This window comes from Oculina patagonica, chromosome 4 (assembly GCF_052425735.1).
Source record: "Oculina patagonica isolate OP01 chromosome 4, crgOcupat, whole genome shotgun sequence".
Lineage (NCBI taxonomy): Eukaryota > Metazoa > Cnidaria > Anthozoa > Scleractinia > Oculinidae > Oculina > Oculina patagonica.
Window position 1 is genome coordinate 15,714,288 of NC_135761.1, and position 19,508 is coordinate 15,733,795.

At 38.7% G+C, this 19,508-nt stretch overlaps 2 protein-coding genes across 3 annotated transcripts in view; both read right to left on the reverse strand.

The window, feature by feature from the left end:
- Positions 1–466: 466 nt before the first annotated feature.
- Positions 467–2,566, reverse strand: LOC144652433 (microfibril-associated glycoprotein 4-like). Its single transcript, XM_078512443.1, has 5 exons — positions 2,259–2,566; positions 1,951–2,055; positions 1,789–1,875; positions 1,116–1,493; positions 467–793 (listed from the first exon to the last, which is right to left on the reverse strand). Exons 1-5 carry the CDS (start codon positions 2,527–2,529, stop codon positions 531–533), a joined length of 1,104 nt encoding a protein of 367 aa, XP_078368569.1. The 5' UTR covers positions 2,530–2,566; the 3' UTR covers positions 467–530.
- A 2,363-nt stretch (positions 2,567–4,929) lies between these two features.
- LOC144649741 (allene oxide synthase-lipoxygenase protein-like) overlaps positions 4,930–19,508 on the reverse strand; it is a 178,064-nt gene continuing 163,485 nt past the window's right edge. Inside the window, exons 1-14 of one of the 2 annotated variants that reach the window (XM_078509310.1) lie at positions 18,448–18,512; positions 16,405–16,496; positions 15,861–15,940; positions 14,674–15,104; positions 14,242–14,430; positions 13,092–13,582; positions 12,316–12,585; positions 11,471–11,754; positions 10,857–11,057; positions 10,332–10,595; positions 9,942–10,143; positions 9,360–9,571; positions 8,887–9,234; positions 4,930–6,288 (exon numbers count right to left, since the gene is read on the reverse strand). In XM_078509310.1, coding sequence (XP_078365436.1) covers positions 6,109–6,288; positions 8,887–9,234; positions 9,360–9,571; positions 9,942–10,143; positions 10,332–10,595; positions 10,857–11,057; positions 11,471–11,754; positions 12,316–12,585; positions 13,092–13,582; positions 14,242–14,430; positions 14,674–15,104; positions 15,861–15,940; positions 16,405–16,492 — 3,240 coding nt within the window. In that variant the 5' untranslated portion in view covers positions 16,493–16,496; positions 18,448–18,512 and the 3' untranslated portion in view covers positions 4,930–6,108. Of the gene's footprint in view, positions 6,289–8,886; positions 9,235–9,359; positions 9,572–9,941; positions 10,144–10,331; positions 10,596–10,856; positions 11,058–11,470; positions 11,755–12,315; positions 12,586–13,091; positions 13,583–14,241; positions 14,431–14,673; positions 15,105–15,860; positions 15,941–16,404; positions 16,497–18,447; positions 18,513–19,508 lie in introns of those variants that run through there. The other variant, XM_078509311.1, reaches the window with a different exon arrangement.

Here is a 19,508-nt window from a genome sequence, read left to right on the forward strand (position 1 = left end):
GAATGAAAGTCATTCCGGAATCATGTAAACAGGCCCTAACTCATTATCTGACCACAGCAAAAAAATTAAAGAAATCTATCGAGTAGAAAATTTTGGCACCTTAAATACCATTTCATGCACATTTTTTTAGGATTCACGTGGCAACAAAAGCGTAATCATGGAAGAGAAAAACGTTTAGGCCTTCCAAACAATAAATGACAAACAATAAAATAGGAAAAAACACCACCTTTTATTGTTTTCTAACAATTCATACAATCAATATAATTATCGAGGTAAACATTTAATTAGTAGCACCATCATCAAGACCGCTACTTTGGGTTTTATCTCCGGCATAAGAAATTCAGGTGCAGTTACTAACTAGGACAATCGAAGTATAGCTATAGGCTATCAGATGAATTAAGTAATCGATGTTATTCAAAACTGTTTCAATAGTTCATCCCCTAGCTGAATTTAGATTTAAGTTAGGAATCAAGCTGCTAGTACGTTCTTATCAAAACCTGCCAATACAGCACGGGAGCAAGTACTCGGCTCTAGATCTTAGCTGGTTTAAGTTTCATCTCAGCTCGTTTAGCGGAGTAGTATTTGCCTTTCCATTTGAACCAGTTCACACCTTCCCACTGAGTAGAATGCTTTCCGTGATGATAGAGACCATTCAGATTGGAGGCAACACAGTTACTGTACCACCAGGCTCCTTTGCAACGCTGGGCACAGTTCACTGAACCCACGTCGTTGTCACGATCTTTGGTGGAGAACGCATAACCACGATGATTTGTTAGGGAGTCACCAGCAGTTCCTGCAAACAAAACATAACATGAAATAACATGACATGATGATGGCATGGTGGCCGGAACTGGGAAGGAGGATAAGATCAGCCACGTGTTTGACTGTAGAGAATAAGATCTCTTTTTATAAAGACAGCGTTTCTAACTTTCTCTAAAGGCATCAATTAGGAACTTGCATCAGCTATCGACTGTTCTTGCTGCACTGTATCTCTTGCTACACTGTATCAAGTTAATTTGTCTTTTTTTCGTACCATTGTTATTTAGCGTGTGTACGTGTTATGGTGTTGTATTTTTGTTTAGAGGGGAGATGTGGGATTGCATACAAATACATACCTGAGTATGTTCCGATATTCAGTTTGTATTTGCTTCCCTCGCTAGCAACACCAAAGAAGCTGTACTCGGCGTAAGCTGTTTTCCCGTTGAAGTCTTCAAGTTCCACTCGAAGCCTGCTTTTTTCTTTTGTCAGGCGATGAATCTTGTCAAGTCCGAGCCAAAATTCACCGTTTAGATTTCCGAAGCCTCGTTTGTAGTCATCCCAACCACGATAGAAATCAACCAAGCCATCCCGTCTCTTCTGGAACACTGTCCACCCCCCACCGGCTGTCGTTTGGTCACAAAATACATTAAAAGCACCGGCATTGTCGGGATTGATCGTATAAACGCCGCTAGTCTTAATTCCGTCTTTGTAAAGCTCGGCACAGTTCCTGTAAACTGAAAACGCAAAGCACGTATGGAGTTCATCGTCATTTCCATTAATTTATTTTTGTTGTATACTGGTGTAAATCCCTCTAAAAGGGCCTGAAAAGCGGTTCTGTGGTAAGAAAAGAAACAAAAACGCCCGGAAAGAGGAAAAGAGAAGTGAGGCGAAAAAAAGTCGAAGACCGATTCTGGGGCAAGGGATTCTCATACTCAAAATAGAGATTTGCTGACCATATAAGTAATGAGCGATTGCTAGGGAATCTTGAATCCTTTTTTCCTTTTTATTTTGTTATGCTTTTCTACACACCTTTATTCATCCTTCTGATGTAGTTATCCATCTTGCTAAGCTCTTCCTTTATTTCAAAAAGCAATCCTCTGATCGTCTTTTTCGGCCCTGCATAGAAACAACCCAGAACCAAAAGTTAAAGACTGATTTTAACAATGAATAGACACCGATTAAATAACATACCTGTTGTAATCGTTTTGTTCTCTTTCAAAGATTTGATTTCTTCTCGCATCTCGCCGAGTTCCTTCTTTACTTCCTGAAACAACACTTCGACCTTCTTGGTCGGCCCTGACAAGTAGAATTGTTTGAAAGCAACTTATAGTTGAAGAAAAATAATATAACCATGAATTTGCAGATATTTTAATTTGCCATAAACACCATGTGTAGCGGAATATTTGAGTGCAATTTGAGGGACACCTCTTCTTTATTCTATGAAGCTGACTCTAAAATAAAAGAATGGTATATGGCTGGGCCTTTTACTGAATAGTTACCTGTTGCAATCGTTTCGTTTTCTTTCAAAGACTTGATTTCCTCCCTTATCTGAGTCAACTCCTTCTTTACTTCAGGAAGCAGTATCTCGATCTTCTTGTCGGACCCTGAGTAAAAATTGTTGTAAGTGTACATGTTATGACAACCGGCCTTCTGCGAAGGAGAAACTTGGGATAAGTTGTCGCTTGACGCTGTTTTCACGATGGTATTGCTGACGGCAAATAACACAAGGAACACGAATATCAGACTCCAGAGAGAACGCGGGCTAGCCATGATCAAAACTGAAGCTTTACAGCGAGACTCAAACCTGGCAAAATCGACGTCGCTAATGATAGTTTCACTCCTAACTGAACAGATCTTCATCACCTCTATTTATTTGTGGAATGTTTACCACAATATCAAACAAGATTTTTCATGTGACAATTTTAGAAGGTTTTGCTCAATTCGTAAGTAGCGGAAATGTTTGTTTGATCGAGTTTTTTGTTCTTACTTGCTTTCGTTCAATATTATTATTTCCAAAAATCTTTTTAGTTTCGAGAACTAGAAAAAAAATTACTGAACTAAGTCGATTGCACTAAATTAGTAACAAGATATTTACGTACGGTAAGTCACAAAAAGTCATAAAAAGGCTCGATCTGCCATAGATTGCGTGTCCTTCAGCCAAGATTTTAAGCCTTAATCACATAATGTGAACTTAGATCATAAATCAGTATAAATCCTAAAAAACCAAACGTACCATCCGAAATCACAACCAACATTTACAAATTCGAATTTCAATTTAATGCAATTGTACTGAGTTCTCAAGGGCTGAGCTTTCTGTTTAAGACGACGGAGATTAAAAAAAAGAATTCTTCACGTCACTTTCGAGAAGAATTCATGCCGGGAAATCTGCAAGCAAAAGAATTTTTGCGTGTTTTGTGAGAAAGAGATTACATAAAGAAGTTTTCCAAATCCTAGGAAATCATGGGAAAAGTCTTTTTAAAGATTTCGCGGTCAACGAAATTAAAGACGGCGAACCCGCAAACAAAACCACGCATAAATTTGACAGTGGTCGTCGCGGCTTAAAACAATACACAGTCTTATTAATTTTCTTTCCGCTTTGTTCACATATACAACTTCGTTCTCATTATATACAACATAGTTACAGTCCGACAAGGTCGTCAGTAAGAAAGGAACGTTGTTTTGTCTCGACTGGATTAAAAAGTTCATTCTTTCGATCTGTCCAACTTTTTTAGGCTCAGCGATAAGAACAGGTTGTGTAGCTTAAACAAACATTAATTACGCCTTTCTTTCTAAGAGTAAACAATTATATGCATAAAGTCTCTTTTAGAAGCAGTAGATGGTAGCCTCCGTAGATACGCAATATCTCGATACGTCAATTGTCTTGTAAATCCCAAAAAGTTCCGTTCTAATTCAGTATTGTTTACATTTGACAGTGCTCATCAGTTAAAATAACAATGTTTGCATTAATTTTGTATTAACTACCTACTTCTTTTGAGAAAGGCAACTGAGCGAAAAGCTTGTCAAATTTTGCTTTACGTCAGGGAAGTTTTTTGACAACCTCAGTATTGATAGCTTTGGTTTGGAACTGTCAGTTCGATTCGTCTGGGGTTAGGGCGAAGCATTTTAATTGTGCAATTAAAGGTTACTGTATTCAACTGGGTTAAGTGCCACACAGTACGTTAAATTGTCCACTTGAAAATAAAAGGAATTCGTAGTTGAAAACAATGGCTACTACTGAACGCGATAAAAAATGAAATTATATTTTCTTTAAAAATCATACTTTCTGTGTAAGTTCAAAAGTGGATAATGGAGTCATAACAAAGGACACTGCTAGATATGAACGTCGAACGGAGGGTTCGTGATAATCCTTAAACACTATAGGGCTCTCCGCAGTAAATTTTTTTTTTGAGTGGAAATATTTTCTTCTTGGACGTGAGTCATGACGATAGAGTCAGACGATGATATCATCATACAGTGTATATATCATATCGGCCTGACTAATATAACCCTTAAAATTGATGGTAAACATTGAATCCAACGTTGAGACTGATTTTATCCTAGTTTTATTTTCTGCATAAAAGAATGTTCTGGCTGTAAGATCATGTAAGATATTATTAAGCACTTGATTATGGGAAACTACTAATATTTAGCAACAATCTGAGTTCGTACTTTGTTTACTTACCGACTATGGAATTGCCGCGGGCTTTTGGTTAGCATACCGTAGTTATTTATACGAATTTACGACTTTTATGAGCCAGCGAGGATATAAAAATTTCTCATAACCACGTTGAGTTCTTAACTCGTGTTTTCTAAATTTCGGACAACATTACAGTCTCCCTAATACTTTATCTTTTGGCTAAGACAAGCCAATGGGAATGCGATGCAGTGTTTATTTAAAATGGAACCAGAACCTTTTTCTTGTTCTGTACAATGCTAATACTCGGCAAAGTTTACTAACTGACAGTATATTTGTTTGTTCAGTGGCGCTGCATATAGAATCACAGTAAAAAAGAGGTCAAAAGGCTAAAATGTAGTGAGGATTTTTTTCGGTTTTCTTTGCAATATAAATAGGTCATTATACTACCAACCCACAAACGGCCAAATTTTAACTGTCAACCGGCTGAAATTCTGTTGAAAATTTAACTATTTACCGCGGCATTCAAACCGATATAAACAAAACAATTTAAACGACAACTGACCAAATTCACATCGCCTTTTTACTCTTTCATACCATGCCCATGAGCGTCATGTGAAATTTGCTTATACAATGTTTAAGTTCTAAAATTACAACAAAGTACTGAGAAATTTGAGTCATCTCTAACTCTCATTGGATAGTATGAAAAATGTCTTCTTTGAACTCACAAATGACTTCTTTCCAAAGACGTTAGTTTCCAATAACGACCCAGTTGTTATTAATAAACTGGTGCGCCTCGAAGAATTTTTTAAAGTGAACATTTCTGTGTGGGTTAATATACGTCAAGGGATACATGACAATCTTCATTTTGTCTGAACAGAAAGGAACAAACCAGCCCGTATTTCATTTATTCCTAATTTATTGGGATGAATGAATACAAAAAGTAATTGTTTTATATTGTTTACTTAAGCCTCTACAAGGATCGCCTGCGCTATGTCCAGGATTGAACGCTACTGAGAAGCATGCTCTTTATGACAGTGAAGAGTCCTCATTGATAAAAGTTCACCAAAACACACATAGTTCTGTAAAATATGAAGAAATATGCAAATATTTCGTTCAATGCTGGACATAAGTTACAAGCATGCAGAAGAAAAATAATGGGTCGATATCAGTAGCGGAAATCTTAATTCCATTTATAAAACTGAACTCCAAATGGCTAAGAAAAATATACTTAAATAAAATAATAAATATATATGTGTTAATGATATCTAATACATTCTAGACCTACTTGATTTATTACTAATCATTATTTCAATAAGATGTTAAAAATACAGTCGTTTGTAACATCGTTGTTATTATCAGTTGTAAACATTAATTTAAACTCAATGCTCTAAGTAGAACATTTAGGTTATTTGGTGACAGTGAAATTATATTCTTCCACGATTTTCCCCACTTTCGAAATAAGGAATGATTAATACTATTATTATGTAAAACAAGAGTCAATTAAGCTCAAACACCACGTTTAACTCTTAGTTGACCTATATTTGCCATTACTCAATAGAAGTTCTAGAAAAAACAACTACGAAGCACCTTCAACCGTACTGACCAGGTCAAGCCAGCTTCAAGATAGAACTTATGAGGTTTAGTGTTCCGTGCGATCTCAAATCAAAAAAGTAATTTTAATTTAGGGTGTTTTCCACCTCTTGCTAGTTTTTCTATATTGCGATACTGTTTGGTGTTCTCTCTGGCAGCAGGTATTCGTACGGAACTTCCAGGTGCTTATTTCGTTCCTTTATTGCCATGGAAATTTCGTTGAGCTTTCCTTGGAAACGTAGAATGGCTTCTAGGGCTGCCGTATCATTGAATAGCCCGTCTGAATAGTCACCCAGAAATCGCTGTAAAAAAAATTGAACATTTATGAGGCACAAATTATTTCTTCTACAAGTGTTCGAGTATTCAAGTATTAGTAATTTTCACACGCATGTATTTTTTGATACTTTTTTTAACAGTTGAAATAACAACAACAACAACAAGCTTTATTTGCATGACTGTAAATTTGTTACAATATTGCAAAAGCGTAAACTTATTTAGTAATAATAATAATAAAAATAATAAAATAATAATATATAGTAAAAAACAAAAATGATTCATATAAAATTAATTACATTGATAGTATTTTGTTACGTAAATCAAAACAAGATGATATAAATTTAATCAATTGCATGGTCACAAAACGATCGGGAGAATTCATTAATTCTAAAATCAAGTCAGGCACTGGTAGTTGGCTGACATTTAAGATGATAGGCTGTATTGTCTTGTAAAAGTTATCTCTTATTGTTGCATATTTGGAACAATAAAAGAGAAAATGAATTTCATCTTCGGTTTTATTACAATCACAGACCGGGCAGAGCCTATTATGTCTGGGCGTATTGTTATATCTGCCTAGTTCGATCATTAACTTATGATTGCTAATTCGTAATTTAGCTAATGTTCTCCTACCAGAAACTCTCCTAGTTAACTCTAGATAATTGGAGGTAGCATATTCGTTCTTAAAAGATCTATAAAATTCTAGTTTTTGAGAATGCTGTACAGTATGCTGCCAATACGAAATATATTTCTGTTTCATTAACTGCAGAAACATTGTCACCTGTGCGGTGTCTACTAAATCAGGATTAAAATTACCAAAATTAAAATATTCGGATATCTTCATAAGATTAGAGTAAAAACTATTTTAACCAGCGGTGTGAAGGTCTAATGAAATTAAAAAAGACTGTCTAACAAAAGAATCCGGTTGCTTTTCTTGGAGATATATCAAATAGTTGAGGATTCTTTGATTAATGGTGATAAGGAGAGGAAATCGACCAAGCTCAGCTCTACATGCAACATTGGAAGCCTTATTACTGACTTCAAGATAGCGTTTACAAAACTGTAGATGTGTTCTTTCAATTTGTGAACCATCCCAGGCCTTAAAATCAGATTTTACATAACCACCCCAAATTTCACTATTATAGAGCAGAATTGGAGATATCATTGCATCAAAGATTTTACAGGCAAGAGAAGGTTTCAATCTACTAAAATTTGTGTGTCGTCTCAAACTAAAAAGTGCATGAAGTCCTTTCTCTTTTAGGTGATCAAGTGAGATTTTAAAATTTCCTGTAGAAGATATTTTGGTTCCTAAATAAGTGTAATCTTGTACAACATCAATTGTTTGATTTCCTATGTAAAATACATGTTCAGTACATTTTTTCGCACGTTTTTGAAAAACCATTATCTTGGTTTTTTTGGGATTTACGCTGAACATCCACGTGTTGCAGTATGTGTCTAATGTGTTAAGACAGTTTTGCAAACCTGTTTTGGAAGGTGATAAAATAATTAAATCGTCGGCATATAGTAGAGCGTTTAATTTTGTACCGTTTGGTAGGACAAAAGGATCAGACAGAATATTTTCAAATGAGAACGGTAAATCGTTAATATAAAGGTTGAAAAGTAGTGGACTTAAAACGCAACCTTGTCGTACACCTCTCATATATTGAAAGGGTCGTGTCTGATACTGATCAATTTTTATCGAACAAGAAGACTTAGAATAAAGGCTTTTAATTAAATTGTAGAAGGATCCCCCTAAATTAATTTGCAATAACTTAGTTAAAAGCCCATTATGCCAGACTGAGTCGAAAGCTTTTCTAAAATCGACAAAGCAGGCATAAATTTTGCCATTGTGATTATGGACGTACTTGTCTATCAAAGTTCGGAGTGTGAAAACATGGTCTGCTGTTCGATTGTTAGGCATGAAGCCGATCTGTGACTTGTGTAATATATGATTGGTGTTGAAATACTCGAGAAGCCTTTGATTTAAAATAGAACAAAACAATTTACCCAGACAACTCGAAACGCAGATACCACGGTAATTTGACGGATCACTTCTTCCACCCGATTTATAAATTGGCGTTATGAGACCACCACACCATGTTTGAGGCATGGAACCTGAATTTAGAACTCCATTGAAAAGTTTGTAATATACGGGCATAAGGTCGTTGATACTTGCTTTAATCATTTCATTTTTAAAGACACTTTCATATTCAGTAGTCAGTCAGTCAGTCAGTCAGTCAGTCAGCCAGTCAGTCACTTAGATAAAGATTATGCCAAGCAGCTAGAAAATGTCTGACTGACTTTTATAACTATCTTGTTGTGAGGTTTTAGGCATCCAAGAGTCATACAGTCAATTAGTCAGATAGAAGTAAATTAAGACGAACAGATAAGTAGGACCAAGGGCAGTCAATATTCATTGGACAGTCGGTTAGTCACTCACTTAGGGACAGATTTTTGTTATACCAAGATGAAGTAAAGGCCAGGCCAAGCTAGCCAAAGTTGTTACAAGTGAGGGTGACATATGTTCCTGTTTATTATTATTATATGTTCCTGGATATTAAATGATGGGAAATGTTCTTGATACCTTTTTTATTCTATCAAACATGCTGCAATGACATTTAACTTACCTCATCGGGAAAGATGCGCGTCAAATCATACACCGTGGCGATAGTAACCCCAGCCTGGTGCTTGGTTGGCAGACTCTTCATGACATCTTTCATGGTCACCGAACCCTTCTTGGTGGGAGGTGGTTGTCGCATGAGAGCCGGAGAATTTGGCGGGAAACCGAATGCATCCATCTGAGAGAAGTTAACAGCTGCATGCTGACAGGCGCACGTAAAAATGATGACGTTCAGCAAGTGGGTAAGCTGTTCAATGCTTTCAACTGATGACGGGAAGCCATGATCTGCCTCTCCTTCGCGGACTGGATAACCGTTGTCGTGAAGATCCAGGATCCACGCCTGCAGCTCTGTATCCTGCAAAATGATGTGAGAAGGCATCTAAGCTATTGCCAAGGAAGAAAAGGGAAAGTAGAGAATAATTTCTTTCTTAGTAGATACGGAGCTAAATGAAGGGAAAACGAGCACGACTCTTTACTTACACTTTGAATCCTTTCATCAGAATGATAGTAAATGGACAGAATGTCTTTGATGTATTCCCTGATGGCCTGCCACAGTTTAAGGGCGTCGTCGCGATAGTGGAAGCCTGGCAGTTTATCTGCATCATGAACGCCCCTTTCTTCTAGAACTTTTGGAAGGTCATACGAAGACCAACTCATATCCTTGTAGTACTTCTTCATAAGAACAATGTGACCTATGGATAAAAAACGAAAGAATTACAAACTAAATACTTGCAATCGCTTGAATTGAAGCAGCCTCATCTTCAGGTTTCTTAGGAAGTATGCGGTAAAACCGTACACGTAAATCTTCATTTTGGTGCAGTGAGACATGGTTATAGACACCTTGTGACTCGCTTGGACCTTAGCACTTTCTTGTTTTTTCAACGCTGAATGTCAGCTACAGCCCTGACGGTAAATCTTAAGACGCCTTTTCCATCCTTCAATTATCATCGCGTCCAAAATCCCACGCGTTTAAGCTTGATAGCGTTCAAGGTCCGTTTTGTGCAGACTATTCAACAGAAATCTTAGATAAAGTAGCAATTGGGTTAAACGTCAATTTCTTACCTCCACCTCCAAGGCTAAGCGTGTTGTCCGCAACACCCCCCGCAGGAATCAGTCTTTCTCTTCCAAGTGTGTTGATAGCCATAACTCCTCGTACATGAGGTGACAATAGTTTCCACAGAGGATGAAGGGAGGGTAGCTGTCTCCTGCTGGCAAGTGCGATCGGTTCCATAAACAGATGGGTACGAAGAAGATGCGTAATCATCTATAAGTACAAAAGAAACTTTCAATTTTCCACTAAATTCATTTTTTCGACGAATAACGCCCGAACCAATTTTTATGAGTTAGAATCAGAAAGTCTTGTTCTGGGTTTTCAGTTTTCACTGTTCTTTACAGTTATTTTGAAAATTCGATCTGGGATCTGTAAGTAACTAAGAGGGAAAGCGAACTTACTTGATGCCACTGCGTGTCAGCATTACGAAGCCACATTTTGGCGTACGTCCAGTCCAGTTCAGAGTCATTTGGGGTCCATATTGGATTGGTGTCACTCGGCACCTGGTGGAACTGAATAGCTATGGGTACTGTTTCTCCACTGCCTTTGACGTAAAATAAGCCGAAACTTGCGCTTGTGTAGCGCCTCTCTACCTTCTCATCGTTTTGACCATAGTGTGGGATGTCGTCGAGAATTTCAAAATCAACCATATACACGCGGCCATCCTGAAATTGATAAAAAAAAAAATAAAGTCAAAACCACTGTCATGTCGTAAAGGTCGAGAATTTGTCATTCATGACAACTGTTCTCATGATTAGGTAAGAAATGCTCCTTAATAAAATCCACCGGGACAGGAATAAGACGTTTATAAAAGCCGCAGGGACAGTTATAACACATCAAGGTTCGCGACACCTTGTTTTATTGTATTCAGGTCAGGCAATGTAAATGATCCCTATATTCTCGTGGCTGTTTAAGCACTCACTTACCTTCATGGCCTTTTCAAGAGTGTCACCGTCATCAAGAAGGTTGCCAACCAGCTCCTGTGTGACGGGGAAGTTGGAAGGTAGCTCAGTACATCGCTTGATCGTGTCAGGGTTACAGCCATTCAAGAACTGCGATCCATAGAAACGGTCATCCTGCCAGCGCTCGGAAGCCACTGGGACATCACCAACGAACGACACAAATGCCTGCCGATCGAATTGTCAGATAATATCATGCATATAACTATGTAATACTGTATGTACAAAAACGTGACTCATTTGATTTTTTCTTGTCCATGTCAAAATCTGATGGCAATTTGTACAATTTAATTAGCTTAAGGATTTATAACCATAGCATAACCTTACTAAAGGATACTTATCACCAAGCGTTGTTTTAATGGTAGACATATAGGTCAGACAATAACAACGAGGAGAAATTACACAAGTCGATTACTCTTCGAACATAAAGGATCGGGTATTAAAGTTGCCTAAATTATAAGACGTTAGGTTTGGGAAAGAATAGTCAAATGGCGATGAACAGCTTTGCACGGTTTACCTTTAAGGGAACGTCCCTTGCATTGATCATAATTAATAATAAATAATAAGTATGGCGTGTTTACCTTTTTGTAATCGTGAAAGTCCTCCCAGGATTCAAACATATTCAGCAATTTTACCAGCCCAAGATTGAGGAGTGCTTTACGTTTGGCGTGGTATAGGTCATCGATGGCTTCTTCTGTAAATCGTACATCTTTAGGAAGTGTCCTGACGCTTTCAGATTTAATAAAACCTGGGAATCCAATAAAGTTGGGATCGTCTCCCCATTGGTAGATCTCTTTTCTGTTCTGGATCTCCAAAACTCGTTGTTTTTTCACTGCTTCGTGTTGCTCGTCCGTGATCAATTTGGCTAAAATACAATAACGCAATGGAAAGCTGGTGAGCAAGGTACGATGAAAGGAAAAAGACATCAGTTCTTTATATCGAATGATCGGGTGGCTGGTTCAAATCATGATGTAATTGGTTCGTTCCTCATCCTCAGTGATTTAAACCTTTTTTAGATCTGGTTTGGATCACTGGCAGGTCAACATCAACAGATGAACAATGGGCGATCTCAAATCTTCATCTGCTTCTCAAATACAGAGAAAATCTTTAACGTGGAAGTTGAATACGAACTAACTCTAAAATGAGAATTAGATGTAGTTTTAAACGATATGCTAAAGACTATCATGCATGTGATTATCAGGTGAACAGGCCATATCAAAGCAACATTCTTGTGATGCAATAGGAATTTGAGTGTGCAGTTTTCTTTCAGAAAAGTCTTTCATATTAAACTGTCATAATTTTCAATTTAATGAGGTTGTCCGCTAATTCTTCCTTTGTGGACTTTTAATCAATTTTATATATTCGCTTTATATTTTCAGAATACTTGTGCAATGGGCTACAAAGGCGTTTCCAGAGCAGTTCCTACCTTTTCCTTCAAAGAAAACAGCTTCACGCTGCACCCAGCCATAGCAAGGAAATTCGTAGATTGCTTGATTGTTGCTGCTGCCTATCACCACCTTGTCTACGAACCAATCACTGGAGCGATGGAACAAGCCACCTTGGTCATTTTCAAACTTGATCATCACAGGTTCACCCACATCAACAGCGTCGATGACATACGTATCTTCTCGACCTTTCTCAAAGTCATTGTGGAACCACTTGTCCAAGACCAATTTCTTAGTTCGTCCCTTGGTCCCTGGAGAAACATGTCTTTTGAATAAAATGATTTTCATTTTTTGTCTACAAATGATCATTCTCTGTGCACAACAAGATTTATACTGGCAAACGACGAAACGCCAGTAGCTAAAATGGCTGATGTGATTAACCAAACTTGTTGCCTTCTTGCTGTTCATTCATATAGAACTACGTCATGGAAGACGAAAAATGTAGCTGAAGATCTCAGACCTCTCACTCATTAGCAACCTTGGTTCCTTCTTCGGCGGTTTATCAACCCGTACCGTCGTCGGTACTTCTCTATTTTATAAACTTTTTTTATGACATAGCTCCTTGGTTTATAGTAAAAGGGGGGAAAATTCACTGTATAACCATAGAGAATTCACTCGACTCCTTTTAGATTATCGATGCAATGCCTAGGGCAAGTGGTAAAGATGTAAACTGAGGTGATACGCGTTATGTTCGGATTTTTAAGTTAACGGATCGTCCGTGCTTACTGATTAGACATGATATTATTAGTTATCTCACCTGTGATTGTTAAAGACACTTTGGCATCGGTCCCAGCTCCTTTTCGGTTTCCAGTTCGCACCCGGATGCAATACCTTGCTTCAGATGGCGCTTGCTCTTTTGTCTCCTTTGTTCGCGGCCTGCTTGAACTCATCGTACGTGAAGTGGGATAAATTTTAGACCGCAAGTAAGGTATGGAGTTGTAGTCGTAGATTGTCTCGGCAGGAGGAATTGCAATAGACGGAGGACGGTGATCCAATGAACAACGCGTACGCTCCACTACATCGACTGGCAATTTTGCTGTAAGAGTGACGTCTGCCAGGTCCAGCCATGGATGACTCTTTTCTTCCCAGGCCCTGGCAGCGTGAAGAATGAGGTGCGAGTCGTCCGGTTTTATTTCGTGCAGTTGTATTTGAAGCTTGTACTCGATAGCGCCTTCCGATATTCGCTTCATGAATTCAGGGATCAAGTAGCTTTCAGGTCGTTTTTCTTCTTCCCACCTTGCACTCACCCTGAAAGAAAGCACGTTATTAAAGGGTGTATAATGTTGTCAAGTAAAGAGTGAAAACGACAACATTAAACTATAGCAGTTATGTAAGGCATTTAGACTTAACAGAAGGAATTTTGTGAGTAGCGATAAAAAAGTTACGTTTTGCGTAGAAACTGGGCAAAGCTGTGCCAGTCTGTTAGATTTACTAAAGGGGTGGGGTAGAGGTGGAATACAGAGCAGCAACCGATCAAGAAAGTACCCTAATACGGTAAAACCTCTCCTAAGGGACACATCCCGAAGGTGGACATCTCCCGTAAGAAAACACATCTCCTTGTCCCGTTAATAAATTAACAGCCAACCTCGTTCTCAGGGCTTATCTCTTACAAATTACCGAGGTAAAAGCCCTTGGAACGAGGTTGATAAACAGCAACATTTTTGCCATTCCATAAGCGGGCAATTCTTCCATACAGACAATAACGTATCTGGTCCTAGAGATGTCGGCGTAGGGGGAAGTTCATCTGTACTATCATCGACGTAACAGTTTTATTCGGTATTTCTCAGTGTCCTGGGCGTGCCTGTGTAAATGTAGGCCAAATGTACAGCACCACAACATATCAGTACCCTACATAGCTTATGTAAGGGAGGACCCCACAACTTAGGACGATAATGTACAGAGCTTACCATGGTTTTCTTTGGTCATATTCTGTCATCAAACCAGTCTCTTCCCTGTCATCTGCTGGAACGAGGCGAAATTTGGCGTAACGTGGTACACCGTCTTTTGCTTTGTATTCAAACGCCATCCACGAGTAGTACCGCTGGTCGGTAAACGAATCAGGAGCTCGACGAAAAACAGCTATGGCCAAGTGGAAGCTAAAATTAAATAAAAAAAACTAATTAAAACACTTGGTTTTTTTCATTCTGAATAGTCTCTGTCTTGACTTTTGCTCGTTTGCAAAGTAAAACAAAACATGGCCTTTCGGCGTTCAAACAGCCTTTCTTTCCAGGGTGTGGAAGGTTTATATCCATTGTAAAATTACATAGATAGTAACAGTGTAACACTACTGAGATAAACCGACCACCCTACTGGTACAATGAAAAAACGTTTCTACTTACTTCCAAGGGTCTTCAAGACAGAAAGCTTTGAACGTTTTTGGACCTCCTGCTAGCGCTGTAAGCATTTTATCAAAACTATGGATGTCCCAAAAAGCAGCTTCTTCTCCTGTATGCATCATCAAATCAAACGGGGACTCAAAATCGCTGTCGGCAAACTTTAAAGACACGGCTCTTACATCCAACTGAGCGTCATCGGGCCGGACAAGATTAGCGTGGCGGAGACGGACTGGGAACACGCGTCCCGCAGTGAAAAATTCGTGCTCGGGGAGGAGAGGGTTTTCAACGACTGTTACAGTTCCAATGGCCCCCACACCTCTTGCGTGAGTTCCGCGTTGACGAGTTACCAGCGATTTTAAAGCGAAGCGGGTTTTATACTTCTTGACGTAGCGAGCCATCTGTGCCGCACTAAGGGGACCAGGCTTGGGTGGAGGCTAAAACAAATATGGATAACAAATGGTCAAAATGGTCAAAATAGTAACGGTAAATGGCTTGAAATGTGATACCCTTGGGACGACGATGGGTTTTTCACGTGCATATTTTATCTTTGAGGAAAGAGCCGTCAAAATTTGTGAAAGTTACCAAAGCTTGAATCAAGACATGATTTCCATCTTGTATTTCCATGCTCAAGTCTCTTGTGAGCATTTTTCTATTTTAATTCGCTATTATTTTCTGTTTTTTTTTTCTCGTCATTCTCGTAATTTCAAATTGGATAACCGCACTTTCAGCGTGAACCGTTGAATGCAACTGATGAATAACTTAGCGTCTGATAAACACGGCCACAAACGGGGTCAAAATCAGTGTACAATTCTCAAAGAACTGAGTTTCAGTCTCATTAAGAACTTCAGATACAGACGAAAAAGGAGTCCTTTCAATTTTAAGCAGATATCAAAAATAACGAGGAAGGCGTCGCAGCCTATATTTTAGAACTTATTTTGTGTTCACCACTTTCACACGTGTGATCGTAGTTTTATATGAACAAGGCATACATTAGAACCGGTCCCAGCAAATCTTTACAGCTCAGAAAAGTTTAGTGGGTCGAATATTGTCAAGGTGATGGGTTGGAATCCTGTTGAAACCGGCTTAGAATCTTGTATGAACTTCACAGCCGGCCTTATTAACACTATTTTATTAAAAGCCTACACCTGTCAATAAGTAACTAGCGATGTCAACATGAAAGTTTTACATACCTCGTCAGCCTCTTTCATTTTTCTCAGATACAACTCGTCTCCCATTCTTTCTCGAAAAAGTTTGAATCCCATGTTTTCCCCTGTGAGAACAAATCACACAAGTCAGTTCTTACGATGTTTCATAGAACAAAAAAGCGTTCAGTCGTTAAAGAGGTACAAAAGATCAAACTACGTCCGTGAACAGGGCCCTCGGAGCATTTTTTTTTCAATTTTGGAATGCGGCGGGGGGAGGGGGGGGGGGGGAGCTAGTGACCTGATCTGGGGGGCTTTAGAGACTCTTCTCTTAGCAAGTCTTTATTTTCCCGCAAATATTGGGGGCAAATATTGCTAAGCCCTCTCAGTAACCCCCCACCCGGCTCCGAGGTCCCTGCTGAACAAGCATTTCGTCTATGTTAAGCCTGGTTCTCATATGATCGTCCCGACGCTCTGTCGCTTCTGTCGCTTCAAAAAGTTTGCTCCCCAATCACCGCAGACTACAAACGACAGAAGCGACAGAGACGATCGGGGCGATCATATGAGAACCAGCCTTTAATACAATACTTACAAGAAGCGAGCTCTTCCTTGCTTCCAACAATTGATTTCCGTGTAAGGCCATGCTTCACTTTAAATTTCTTGGAGGTTGTTGCACCCATATTTCTAGTGAAATGTATACATTAAGAGAGCAGAAATTAATCATGTTAAACATATATAGCTAACTAAAAAAGATCAAATTAAATTTAGAGAGACAAAGAAAATAAAAACACAAAGTAACAATCATGTTACGCAAAGTAACAATCATAGCGCTTGCAGGATCATTGGGAGCCCATCGGAAAGAACGAGCCGGTGGTCCCATTCGTTTACGCAACGGCACCCCAAAAATTTCTATGAAAATGTCCCCCCCCCCCCCCCCCCCCCTTTTTTCTTTTGTTAGCTGTTATGACTGGAAAGATGAAAGATTGAACTTTACCCCTCAGGAGCTTCAAAACTATGTAACATAACCTTTGGTGATAGATGCGATCAATTAATACACGACATTCTTCTTTTCAGAACATACAATGTTTCATAAAAATGTTACCCGAACACATAAGGACCTTTTTGAAGCATTGACTTCCATATCATCGACTCTCTCCGCTGCCTGCGACAAATGCAGACTCCAAGCCTGAAAACTTATTGTAAACATGCACATCGTCTTTAGCATTATTGAGAACTTACCGCACAGTGGAGCGATAGTCAAGCTAACCGGAGTGCATGTCTGCACGTCTGCAGTCTACATATGTCACACATACACCACTCGCTTCAAAGCCATTCTTGACATTAGTCATTCTCAAAAGCGGATTAATTAAATTAGGCCATGTGCCGAAGTGAACTCAACTGGATGTTTTTTTTTCCGAATTTTCTCACGATTGAATGATAACCAGCTAAAGATAGAAGCAAAACGTTAGAAGACAATAAGCCTTATTCCCGGACCTTATTGCTCTTCCGAACTGTCGGACGTCTGAGTTTCATGTTGTCTGATATGTGCGTGACCTTGCGAGCAAGCTGTTTGGTGGGGGTGTGAGGTGGTGAGGGAGGGGGGTAGTTGGGCCGGTAGCTCGTTTGCAGGCTATGATCTAGCTAGCATTTACACGAACGTGATATTTGAACGAAAAACACAAGAAATCTGTACACTTGAAAGCTGAGGATACGTTGAAATGGAGTTTGACTGTTTTGGGGGAAAACATTTACGTAACACGGTATATAGAGACACTTCCACCTAAATACTTGAAGGGCTTATTGAAGAAACTATCAGTATTGGATGTGCTATTATTTATGTCACGATTCGGTGAACCAAACTAACCGTTACTTTCAATAATTCGGGAAAAAGTAATATTCACCCAAAGACTTCTTCAGTGTGAAATATCACAATATCATAAAACTTTCAAACGCGTCACAAATTTCTTGCATTGACTGCATTTCAATGCCGGCTTGCGCCCATATCAAGTGCACTGAAGTTCACGCGCGACTGCCCGTATTCTGTACTTGAATAAGCGAACGTGCTTTCAGTTTGAGCTGAAACCATTCCGTTTTCCGTGTTTGCCAAAATAAACTTAGCTTAATCCGTCTGCACCCAAAGCTTCTTATGTCTACTTACAACTCATGGTAGATGAAGTTCACAATAATATAGGTGATTAGCTATTTCAGAGCTTATTTTTTGTTGACAATTGACGAGAGAGCAGCAACAGTTATGTATAAACAACTACAAGGATTTTGTAGTTCGTATGAAATCAAATGCCTAGTGTAAATATCATCATGTAAATGTCACAAATGATGTCACGCTAAGAGCCGTCAAAGTAGTAAAAGGAACAGCGTTGAGAAAGATTTGCATTCGAACGAAATTTTGTTGTTACCTTTTTCGGTTCATTGAATAACCCAACTTATTGTACAAGGCACAGCCGAACTTCATTCCGTACATGTATATAACCGACGCGCCCTGCGACGAGACAAACTTCGCTTGTCCGACTGAATGAGGAGATGTTTGACACTGAATTGCTAAATTAAATATTGATTTAAGACTCGATGCGAATTACTGCCTTTAAATAACGACTAAACAAGAGATAGGCACGCTTACCTGCTTACGTTCTTACAGTCTATCTTTGCTCTCTTGATCTAGTTTCGTGACCGTTTGTATCGCTCGTGTCGAAGGAGCCGATGTTTATATGGTGCCGTGACTCCCAGTTCCTGTGGCGAATACGTAATATCCGGCTTGTGGCATCGACTGACGTCACTTACGAATGATTAGCGTTGTTCCGGTCATTAAATTACCAAAACACATTCAAATACCATTCAGTTCGTTGCCGAGATTTCACACTGAAATTTCGTTTCGACAACATTGAGCAATGAGAATTTTTTTGCGATGCTTCATAGCATGAATTCAGTGAGTTACATGTAACTTGTTTTTTTTTTTTTTTTTGTTGTGTGTTGTTAGGGGTGTTGTTTTTTTTTAAAATTTTTTTTTAAATTTTTTTTTTTTTTTTTTTTTATTTTTTTTTAAAGGGAAAAAAAAAATTTTTACCCCCCCCCCCCTTGCCACATTTCAATTTGTTTTGCTTGTTTGTTCGTGAAGTTGTAAGACGCGGTGCAAGGTCATTCAGTGGAACAATAGATATTTTTCAAAGCATTCAATACATATTCTTTCTAAAGTACATTTTAAAGCATAAGTTTATTTGTCAAAATCGTTGAAGCGAAAAATTAAATCCTCTGCCCGCTCCGGTTTCAGGAGAATAAGCTCGGCCGCTCACGTCGATTGTCCGTATATGTCCACGTTCATATGATAGATATGATAAGATGTGACCAGGGAAAAAAAGCAAAGGAAGGAAGTCAGAAGGAGCATTTAATTGACTTCCAAAAAGGTTTGTTTTTATGAATAAGTTTGTGCAGGGCGCCTGCCGATGACGCTGATCATAATAAATCTTGTTTCCTTTTTCAGCTTTTTTCTGGGCGTTGAAGGTATCCTTTCCGGTTACCTATATACGGTACGGTACCGACATTACTAACTTAATAATACACAGAGAAGGAATTTCCCAAGTATTTAAAGTTCACAACCAATAAAAAACGGCGTGACTAACTCAGGTACAGTGCAGGAGTTCTTCTGGTATTTTGAAAAGGTGGCTACCCGTAATTCTTTTTTTA